Raw genomic sequence first — 12,095 nt, forward strand, 5'->3', positions numbered from 1 at the left:
TTTTTTTTTTCTATTTTTTTCCCAATGTTCAACGTGTAATTTTAGATATTAGAAATGTCTAACAAAAATAAAATCATATATATATATATGTAAGTAGAAACGTTTTTAAAAAAAACGTAGTAAAAATATAAGAAAAATTACTATTTTTCGTATTTAATAGAATTTATTTTTTATCGTTAAAGAAACGAGAATCGTTAGAATGAAATTTATTTATGGTTAAAGCCGATCAAATCGTAAATGTCAAGAAGGTACCCAAATCAAGATCTATCTCCGGCTGAGATTCGATCCGTTTGTACGTCGGATTTATTTCTGTCTGCTATTAATCCTCCTTTATCGAATCATTGCACGATTCATTTATAACGCTATGATACTATTTTCTCTTTCTTATTTACTCTTTTTTTTCCTTCTTCTCGATACTCGCTTCCCCATTTTACTAACAAATTTTTCGATAATAAATGAGTCTAGAATGACGTAAAAAAATATCAGCGAGTAGTAATATACTAAAGAGAGAAAGAGAGAGAGAGAGAGAGAGGATACGAAGGTTTCCACACCTGTTCTATGATGCATGCCAAGATCTCTTTACCCTTATGAAGCCGCACGGTTTCTAACATCCTTTAGGTTTCCGACAGCTGCACTCGGTTTCGATGATCAACCACGCAAACTATGCTACTTTAACGCTGTTGATCTACCACCGTGACAACAACAACACGAATAACGTGCATACGAGCTATTTTATCGTATTACAAAAAAAAAAAGTAAAAAGAATATATCCCAATATTTTTTTACTTTTTGACTCTAACCATAAAATATTAAACGATTTAACATTGGTATGAATATTAAGGTGACACTTGACATTAGAAAAGTAGTATATTTCTACGACAAGACAGATGACGTATTTCGATTCTCACATTATATCACTGGGATCAAGTCCCGAGAGATGTAACAAGCCTAGAGTATTCTCTAGGGAATTATGGGAACAGTACAGCAAATACCAAACCCAAGAGTATCCGATGTACATGGTAGCATATTGTAGGAGAGACTCATGGGGTTTTCCGTGCGAGAAGTCGGCCGTTCAAACGGTCGAAAAAGAGATAGAGAGATAGACGGAGATAGATTGAGAGAGAGAGAGAGAGAGAAAGAGAGAGAGAGAGAGAGAGAGAAAGACAGAGAGAGAGAGAGAGAAAGCTGTACGTGCTTAGGGTCCTACGTTGCAAGTGTTACCGTGTGCCATTGTACTGATGCTGGTTATCCACGGTGGTATTGCTGCGCACTCGACGTGTTATAGCACCCATGGGTCATCTAAAGAGAGAATGACAAACCATGCGAACTCGTCTTCCCACGAGTGAAAATCAAAAGAAATTTTTGCAGATATATACATATGTACATGCAAACAAACAACGTAAATACAATCTCGTATCTTTCTCATCTCTTCCGTGAGATTACTTTTATTTCGATCGAGAAATATGAAAATATCAGTGGCACGTGTCAAGGAACAGATGGCGAAGCCATCGTGATAACTCGCTCGTGCCTCGACATCCTTTGAGCTTCTCTTTTCAAAAAGTATCACCATTTTTACAGGTGTCCTTTTCAGAGCTTACAGGGATTCCAGGTTAACTGTTCTGGTGTCCGATTACTTGCCAACGTTGGGTTGTCCGATCTATGTCGATGTTATTTACCGGCCTAGCTGACGACTATTCGTTCTAAGTGCGACGATTTACAATCGAAATTTATCGTTAAGGATTACAACTGAGAATAGACGAGAACGAGATCGTTCGTTACACAAGGGGGATACTAGCAAAAAACTCGCCTATCGTTAAATCGACGTAAACGGAGAAAGCGTCGAACGCGAAGAACGGCGAAAGAAAAAGCCCTTCTATCATCTCTCTTTCTCGTAGCTCTTGATAAAAAAAAAAAAAAAGAAAAAAAAGAAAAGAAAAAAGAAAAAAAGAAGAAAGAAAAAAGGGAAAAAGAGAAAAATAAAGAGAGAGAGAGAGAGAGAGGAAGATTAAACGAGAACTTTTGCAGTCGGGTGAAAGCACAACCGCAACGTCGCGTTTTCGAAAAAGGAACGAAACGACAAAAGACGCGGGTGAGAGAGAAAGAAAAAGAGAAAGAGAGAGAGAGAGAGAGAGAGAGCTAAAGAGACAAAGGAACGCGAATTTCTCTCCATCGGACGGGCTTCTTGCGTCACTCGTTAACCTCGCGATCGTATATCACCGGCGTGAAAAGAAACAGCAAGAGGAGTCGCAGCTGTGATCAGTGAGCCGTCTCAACGGTAAAAAGACAGAGAAAGAAAAAGAAAGAGAGAGAGAGAGAGAGAGAGAGAAAAAAGAGACAAGAGGAAGAGGAAACAAAAAAAGGAAAGAAAATATTAATCACGACTCGACACACCACTGGCCGACCTTTTGATTTCCGGCTTCTCGACCTTTTCCGGAAGTAATTCGGCTGTTCAAGGTACCGTAACACGAATCACGTTGGATAATTCGTTCGATCGAAATAAGAAAGGTATTAGATTCGTCAACTCAAACTCGATTGGACACATCTGCGTTTACGCTACAGAAATCTTGTCCCGTTATTAAGTCAGGCGAAGAAAAAGAAAAAAAGCAAAAAGAAACAATTAAAAAAAAAAAAAAAGAAAAAAAAGAAAAGAAAAGAAAAGAAGAGGAAAAAAAAAAGAACAACCAAATGAGAAAATATATAATTGCAAGTATCCAATGTATAAATCTTTCGTTGGACTAGATTGTAGCGTTAGAAAGTTCCCAAAGTCAGTAAATTTTATTGGTAAAAGGGAGTCACAGTCAGTTTTAGCGGATCAGTTTAGACTCCGTCTCGTCCAAACGAGCGTGTAACAAGAAGCCACTTGGCCCGAGCCGGTCGGTAATAGATTAAAGCCATCTTCGTCCCCAACACGGGGGCATATATTGTCCCCTTAACACCACCATCCCCCGGTAGTTTCGCTTTAGTTCACTTGACCCTACTTGTCTCACCCGGATTCTGCTACGATCCACGTTGTCTCCCCCTTCGATACGACTCTCTCTTTATTTCTCTCTCTCTCTCTCTCTCTCTCTCTCTCTCTCTCTCTCTCTCTCTCTTTATCCCGTTTTCTCTTTATCTCGTTCTCTCTTTAACATCGTCTTCTTCTCTTTTACGTTCTTCTTCACCCTTATCCTTTCTCCCACCCTTCATCTACTTTTTCTCTACCCATATTTCACCGCTTTCTCACCACGAACGTGTGACAGAGAAAGAGAGAGAGAGAGAGAGAGAAAAAAAAAAGAGAGACACACGCACGCGCGAACATCCTTTACAAAAACCAATCTCTACGTGCTCGAAGGCCTTACTCTTCTCTATTCTTCCCTATTCGTGTGCATACGTGTGATATCACACAGACACGTTAAAATAGTTGGAATGTTAGTGCGTCAGCCCTATAGCAGGGTGCGGTGCAAAGAGTCCACGCAATTTCCTTAATGTACTCGCTAAATGTTCTAACCCGCAGTACATATCCTGAGAATGTAGTGTGCGTAGTTATCTGCCTTCCGTAGCTACGTAACACTAACACACGCACGTGTTCACTACGTAGATAGACACTCGTGACCGCTCCTTCTCCGACCTACGTATCTTTCGTGACCGCACGCGGGAAGAAGGAAGTGGGCTAAGCGGACACGTTTTTCTGTTGGTTCTACGTGTATTTATGTTAAGGTTAAATTGTAAATAAAAATGGAATCACATCGATTATAAGCTTCTATTTCATTCACTTTTTCAAAAAAAGTTTTTCTTCGTCGTCTGAATTCTTTTGAAGATTTTTGTTAAATGTCAATATTTTTGTATCCACTGATAATACTGTGTGTATACGTGTAAATATATATATATGTGTAAATTTATACATATATGAAATGAAGTATATGAGTGATTTATAAAGTTCCACCCTTAAATTCATACGATTCAAGGTCATAAAGCAAGCGTATGCATAATGTAGAAAGTGCGAAAGCCACTCGTGATTAACTCCAAGTTTCCAGGATAGAAGCACCAGCATGTGGATAAAATGGTTAATGGTCTAGCTAATGTCCCCATATGTGCAAGCCAGTGCGTATGGATATGCAGGACACGCAATGGGCGTTACGCATAAATAATGCAACCGAGGAGGAACCATCATCCATCCTCGAGGAGAGCCCCATTTAGGTGGCATTCTACTTGCTTCGATGCCATAGTTACCAAACTGCTTTACTTTGATGACTCAATAAGCACGTAGGATTTAGTAGTCTGAAGTGCTTCTTGAACTTAGATATATCGATCGTGAATCTCTCGTCAATTTCTATTGATTATTATCGATCCTTTCTTTTTCCTTTTTAGATTGCAAAAAATATGTAAGTTGATAAAAATAAGAAAAGTGTTAAAGGATAGAACATCAGTATACAAAAAAGAATCATTGACGTATGTCTTCAAATGTTGGGCTGTTTAATTTGAAAGAACTAAGACAAAAAGAGAAAGGGAAAGAAAGTGAAAAAGAGAGAGAGAGAGAGAGAGGAAGAGAGAGAAAGAGAGAAAACAATTCTGTCGAAAAGATTTCAGTCCCAGTTTGATCCTCTTCGAACGTTATTCGGCTCCACGGACACATTGTCTGCATTTTATACTTATTTGCACAATTCACGATGATTTTTCGTATGGTTACGCGACCCATCCAAATGTTCGCTCCCTGAAAACAGTTGAGAGAAAAAGGGACGGAAAAAGTGAACTGACTCGTCTCGTTTTATCGGTCGGAAGATATTAGATTTATTAACGTCCACGGCTAGACACGTCGGATTTATTTTTATTGCCTCCATCACCGTACAAACGTTTTATTTACGACTCGTTTTCGTTCTACAATCTTTCTGGGGTCATAGTAAAGTAATGAATAAAGGTATGCCTACAGACATAATTATTAACTTCACTTTGCTGCCATGTAAACGATACAATAATACAAGAATTTAATATTAATTTTACTATATTGTCAAAGTCTATTACAATGTTAAAATCATTCCCCCTCTCACGTTGCACAATTATATGCATACGAACATATGTATGCAGATATGTGTGTATATCTTCGGAAAAAAAAATATTGTGAACGTAAAAAAGAAAAAAAAAAAAAAGAAAAGAAAAAAGGAAAAATAAAGATAATAATTAAGCCTTCTCTCAAAATGATCTTTTTTAAATCATATTTTCAACAATAAATATTAAAAGCTGATAAATAGGTAGATTCTTAATGAGTAAATGCTTTTCTATTCGTTCATCGTCGAAAGATACAGAATAAAAACGATTGAAGGAAAAATAACAACTGACACGTCATTGTACGCTTTTCTTCGAGTTCTTTTACATCTTCTTCTATTTCTTCTTCTTTTTCTTATTCTATTTCCTTCTTTTACTCAAAATATCGCGAGACATTCCCCCGGAGATTTTCAGTCATATTCAACTTTTTGATTTCTTGACTGATATATCGAACTGACTGGAAGAGGGGCCGAAGGGGAGGGGGAGAAGGAACATTACGCAAGGACAATGAACAGCAACCAGCAGCAGCAGCAGCAGCAGCCGGGTGGATCCCTGGGGATCGTATTACCTTTGATTATCACTCGTTTTGTTTAGAAAAGAGAAAAACGTAGCTTGAAAAGCTTTATTACTCTTTACTACATAATCACGAGTGCGCTCGTGCGTATACTTACTAGCAGGTCTACATAGAAAGAATATCCGTACATATATATATATATATATATATATGTATGTATGTATATATATAGGTATATATATGCATACGTACGTGCATCGTTTAAGCCCATTTAACTATTCGAGATCTCGGCCAGAACCAAAACGACAATAGGAGGGTCCTGTCATCGAGCTTTGTGAATTTCGCAAGGGGCTTTCCACGGGGGTGTTGTACGCAAGTTACATGGGGGTTTGCATAGACTCAAAGTCGAAATGGAAGAGGGAAGGGACTAGCCTACCGTGACGATACACCCGCGTAAAATTCACTCTCTCTTTCTCTCTCTCTCTCTCTCTCTCTCTCTCTCTCTCTCTCTCTCTCTCTGTCTCCCTTTTTCTTTCCTCTTATTTTCTAGTTCTTTCTTTTACTCCTCCTTTCACCCCCATTGGCACTCATAGAATTCCATGTCACAATGGCACATCTGGCACATTGGCTTACGCTCCGATTATTGCACTTGATGCTAGGAAATTCATAATATTTATAAAAAAATATTGTTAAAGAAAGAGCGGAGAGATATTGATTGTTATTTGATGATTATCGTAGAATTACTCTCGTACAATTAATTACTCGCTTTTCACTTCGATATTTTACATTCAAATTATTATCTACTTTGACCGTATCTCTCGACTAAAATAAACGAATTGATATAGCCATTCGCCTCTTTCATTCGTATCGTTCCGAGTTTCAAAAATCCCTAAAAAATCCAGTAGCTCCATTTAGATTACTTTGGCTTCGTGGGATGAATTTTAAGGGTTTCGCAATTGCACTTGTCGAATATTAATTTCATTAGTGATATATATATATATATATATATATATATATATATATATATATACGTTTATAGAATAGCACGGAGGGGTTCACCAATGGAAAACCATATGCATAAATGGTTCAAATAGATGGCATATATTCATAACCTTTTACGCATAGCAAGGGTGATATAATATATTACCCGTTAACGTTATGAAAATGTTCATAGAACGTGAGAGTAAGAGAAATAGATACAGAGAGCATTTGTCCGCTGCAAATTCGATTATACATACATAGTTATATTCGATTAATATTTTATGAAATTTTAGAAGAAATATTATATATCCTATAGTATTTATCTCTATTTTCGTTTACTAATTAAAAGTTTTACGAACATTATATTTATAAACAAGAGTTCTGTATTTTCTTTCGTAAAAATGATTATTTTTTTAAATGTGAAAAAAAAAAAAGAAAAAAAAATACATTACGCCTTCGTGTCCTTCGTACTTATCCCTTCGGGAAGGTATTTACGAGGTCCAGCATGAAGAAGGATGAATAGTAAAAATAAATAATAAATGTCATAATTTGTTAGGTCAAGGGTGCCAAAGGGGATGTTATTCCAGAGTAGCAGACCGTGTAGCTTGAGTTCTCTTCTTGTTTCTCTCCTGTTTTTTTCTTTCTCTTCTTTTTTTTTTCTTTATCTTTTTTCTTTTTTTTTTTTTACGTGGCTCATCCGCTCGGCACAAGCCCCCGAGGTGAGCCCAAACGCGGCATCTACCCTTGCCAAGCCGTGAAAACCCTCTACACCCCCCGTTGGCGATGCTTTTTACGCTTACGAACGACTCCTGGAGGCGTGTCGACATGTGCAGCGGAACCGACGAAGGGTGGATTCGCGTGATCGAAGGCCGAGAAGGACGCCCACGGAAATTAGCAAGCCGCGCAATCGCAGAGACACTCCCTGAATAGCTTCTCCATCCTGACGAGAGAGAGAAAGAGAAAGAAAAAAAGAGAGAGAGAGAGAAAGAGAGAGAGAGAGAGAAAGAAAGAGATCTATCGAAAATAAAAGCGCAAAAAGCGGACATCTTGATTTTCCCTTTCAACAATCTCGACGATACAAATGCAAGGAGCTTAGAAAAAGATCCAAACGGAAAATAGGAAATCATCCCGAAGAGATTATTGATCTTGCTCCTTTCTTAAAGATAATCAAAGATTTGAGAAGAAAGTATGAACGAAAAACTTCGATGATCTTTGAAAAATTTCTAAAAATACATTTTTAAATCAAACTTTAAAAAATTTTCGATCTGTCGATCTAAGATAAATAATAACCATATGATAATAATTATAATCGTATGTTCTTCGTGTTCTAAGAAAACGCATGATTATCGTATAATCGAAAAATAATATAAAGAAATATAATATAAAGAAAGCGATGATTTATAGTTACCGAATATGGTTATCGATTAGGCTTCCTCGTTGCCACAAAATAAGCATGACCGGTTTCGTCGAAAAGTATAGTAGGTAGTTATACTAAAAGTACAAACGACTGACTTTTTCGTCGATGCATTCGTCCCTTTTAGCCGCAACGAAAGTGACATATAAGCGATAGATTTAACAGGATCAACGATATGTATGCAAAATGGTGGACCATCTGTTGCCCGCGGACACGAGGTGGAAAATTCAACGTGCTTTAGGGTGCATTAAGGTTGATGTCCGTTCATTGATCACCATCGTCGCTGAGTTTGCCAGCTATTTTTTTGTTAACGAGCACGATTATACGGATGAACGTTCAAGAAAAGAGCACTAGTTTTATGGCGCGTTGGATATCAAGTCGATTTATTTTTTTGAAGGTCAAATAAATGGATATGACTTGACGTTTCCTATAATCGATATTTTTTCTTCAGCAGATCTCATTGAAGAGTTTCAATATTTTTTATTATTGAAAAAGAAAAAAAATAAAAATCCAAACCTATATCTATGTATATAATATTTCTGATTGATTTATTAAGAATATTTAACTTGCCTTTATGAAGGTACGTGAAAGAAAGAGAGAGAGAGAGAAAGGGTGAATGAGTAAAAGAGAAAGAAAGAGAAAGAGAGGGAAGAAAGATATACATTCAGAAAATCCATATTTTAGCGATGGAGTTAGAATTTTTTTTTCGAGCAAAAAGAGAAAGACGAAATAAAGGTGAGCCAGTAAAGGGAAAAGAGATCTAGAAACGCCTTGGATATCTCCTGCGTGATCGTGGATATCCAAGATGAGACGGTGTATGCATTCGCCTAGAGAAAAAGAAAAAAAGAAGGAGAGTACACTTGCGTCTAGTGTTGAGAAAAAGACAGAGACAGAGAGAAAAAAGATATTGAGAGAGATGGAGGGAGAGAAAAAGAGAGAAAGAGAGAGAGAGATAGAGAGAGAGAGAGAAAGAGAGAGAGAAAAAGAGAGGGAGAGAGAGAAAAGGAATGAAAAGGAATATATACACGAATGATCACGACTAAGATTATAAAATGGCGACCTCACCAGTAGTAGGAGAAGCAGAAGCAGCAGCATGGTCGTTCTTAATTTCGCTCAGTTCTTTTTGTACTCTCCACAATCCCCTTCGTCGAGTCAGCTTACTACCACAAGCATCCACCAATACCACCGTTTCGCCTTCCTCCGATATTCTACGTTCCTTCCCGAATCACCGACAGTCCCTTATACCAAAGGTAGTTCCTAAGGGAAAGCTCGAGAATTCTTTTACGCGACGATTCCGATGAATGCATAGGTATCTTAGGCGTGGTTCAAAAGATGAATGGATATTAACGAACAAATACAAGCTATCTGAAACGAAATACTCTTGTCCTTATTTTGTGAATAGGGGGAAAAAAAAATAAAGGACAGATTAGAAGATAAAGAGAGTTAAAGATAAAGGGTTAAAAAGTTAAAGATAAAGAAAAAAATGAAAAAAAGAGAAAATTTATGTGACTATTATTCGTATTAAAATAATAAATATGCAAGAAAGCATAACTTGTCATGGAAGATTGTTTAATGAAATAATGTAATAAAATTTGACGATACAATTTGTAATATCTATTCGATAAGAGAGTGAAATTATCAAAAAGTTTTCTTAGTAAACTTAACACGTATTCAACAAAGCGAGAATATCGCTAAGCGCTAAAACCTAGTATTCTCGTATCCGAGGAAAAACGTCGATGAATACGAAGAGAAACTTTCTCGGGAACGTGTGTCCGGGTTTATATCGCCGTCGCCAAAATTTGTAGTCCTTTGTTTTTATCCACCGTTCTTCGAGGGGTGCCAACGAGGGTAAGAAGAGTCGTCAGGGTGGTTGTAAGCAACCCCCGTCAAATACGATGTCCAGCTTGTACGCCATATTGGAGGCGGTAAAAGTTTCCTCCAATCGGTACCGGAAGCGAGGTGGTATGGGTAGAAACCACACCCAATCACCCTGACACTTGCCCCACCAGTGACCCGCCACACCCACGCATGTCACGTGCGCACGAGCAACGCTACAGTCGACAGAGCAGTCGTGTGCCTGCAACCGTCTTGTCATCCGTGCTTTCCATTCTGTCGCTCCTATTTCTTTCTCTCTCTCTCTCTCTCTCTCTCTCTCCTTTCTATCTATCTATCTATCTATCTATCTATCTCCTTTTCTCTTTCTTTTTATTTTCATCGTTACTTTTTTTTTCTCCTCTTCATTCTCTGATCTTTCACAGTTTATTTCGCACGTTACCGAGCGGCTTATTTCTTTCTTTATATTTTCCTTTTTATTCGTGAGTATAGAGAGACTATCATAGTGACAACGGACATAGTTCATTATTCAAACAAGTGTGAATACTTTGTGCTAACAATCAACATATAGCGATATAATAATATTGGACCAGAGTCCAGTGATGTGATAAAAGAGAATACTCTCGATCATACTTTATATCTCGTTCTCTTACTTCTCGAGATGAGTTACGTACAAGGGGAATTATTGTGACGCGTTTCTTAAGCGCAATGACTATGATAAGCTTCGAGATGTTGAGTCGTGAGACTCTGCCGCTGGAAGGGATTTACCAGCGAGCTCGCGAGGAGATGCTCACTCCGCCGCAAAGTAGCCCGGAGTCTCAGCATCGACGCAACACTGGTAACAACATCACTGATAATACCACTTGCCACGATATGCACCCTCTCGATCAACCTGCCGTCGATCTCGGCTTGCCCCCGCATATTCCGGAGATTCTCTATTGTAAGTGAACAATTTCTCTCGCAGGTTCACGCTTGACGAATCTCTATTCTTCTGTTCCATCCATTGTTCTGTTCGATTTTTTTTTGTTTTAAATAAAGAATGATCGTTAATTCTAATTATTCTTTTTCGTTGCAGCCTCAATACCGAAATGTGGTGGTTGCCAGGAAGCAATCTTGGATAGGTATGTGTTGAAGGTCCTAGAAAGGTGTTGGCACGCGAGATGTCTGACCTGTCGAGATTGTGGAGCAAGACTAACGGACAAATGCTTCGCGAGAAACGGCCATGTCTTTTGCAAGGACGATTTCTTCAAGTAAGCACCAATGATCGTTACAAATTTTATCGCTCTCCTCCTCGTCGTTATCTCGTTAAATCAAAATAGAAACGAAAATAAAGAAAAAAGAGCCGTGTAGAGTCTTGTCATTTACGTGTGAATGTAATGTGAAAATGTTGTATGTTGTTGGTGTGGCAGGCGTTTTGGGACGAAATGCGCGGGCTGCGGCCAAGGGTTGGCACCATCGCAAGTGGTAAGGAGAGCGCAGGAGTTGGTGTATCATCTGACGTGTTTCTCCTGCGCACTCTGCTCGCGACAATTGGACACCGGGGATGAATTTTACCTCATGGAGGATAGAAAACTCGTCTGCAAGCCGGACTACGAACAGGCAAAGGCAAAAGGTAATTAAATTGTCTGAAGAATAAATTGAAACAGCAGGTAGAAATTAAGATATATATATACCCGGAGAGAACTCGATTGGTTACCTTTTTTTATTCGTTTTGACGGATATCCTCGTAAATTAATTAAATGTTCTAAGCGATGTTTAAACGTCCAATAAAATATTTCCAAATTTTGTCGTCGCATTAATATCAATAATAACAATTAAATGTGTCAGAGGATTACGAAAATGCAACGAATTTTAGAGCTGGCCGACGGCGGTAGCATCGATGGAGATCAACCGAACAAGAGGCCGCGAACGACGATCACGGCGAAACAATTGGAGACCTTGAAATTGGCGTACAATACTAGTCCAAAACCAGCGAGACATGTTCGAGAACAGCTCTCGCAGGACACAGGTCTGGATATGCGTGTCGTCCAGGTGTGGTTTCAAAACAGGTATGAATAAGATTTCTAAATATATATATATATATATATATATATATATTTTATAAGAAAAATAAACACGAAAAAATATCTCCATTGATAATATATATTGCATCAATAAAATACTACTCGTATATTATTCGCATGATGTAAATTAGGTTAATTAAGAATTTTCAAGATAAGTTTCCCAATGTTTACGATAGTTTACGATAAAGCTCGTACTACAATAGAACTAGGATTATTTGTTTTGATAAACATATAGATTCGACAAAATTTTCTAGAGTGTACTTAATTCTAA

General features: G+C 38.0%; 1 protein-coding gene across 3 annotated transcripts in view; it reads left to right on the plus strand.

Moving 5' to 3' along the window:
• Positions 1 to 12,095, plus strand: part of Lim3 (Lim3 homeobox protein) — a 32,890-nt gene that overhangs the window by 14,915 nt on the left and 5,880 nt on the right. Inside the window, exons 1-4 of one of the 3 annotated variants that reach the window (XM_035861809.2) lie at positions 10,176 to 10,701; positions 10,837 to 11,011; positions 11,162 to 11,373; positions 11,617 to 11,809. In XM_035861809.2, coding sequence (XP_035717702.1) covers positions 10,470 to 10,701; positions 10,837 to 11,011; positions 11,162 to 11,373; positions 11,617 to 11,809 — 812 coding nt within the window. In that variant the 5' untranslated portion in view covers positions 10,176 to 10,469. Of the gene's footprint in view, positions 1 to 10,175; positions 10,702 to 10,836; positions 11,012 to 11,161; positions 11,374 to 11,616; positions 11,810 to 12,095 lie in introns of those variants that run through there. The other 2 variants (XM_035861807.2, XM_035861808.2) reach the window with 2 other exon arrangements.

Source organism: Vespa mandarinia, chromosome 2 (genome assembly GCF_050613455.1).
Source record: "Vespa mandarinia isolate Hongniang chromosome 2, ASM5061345v1, whole genome shotgun sequence".
In the NCBI taxonomy this organism is placed as follows: Eukaryota; Metazoa; Arthropoda; class Insecta; order Hymenoptera; family Vespidae; genus Vespa; species Vespa mandarinia.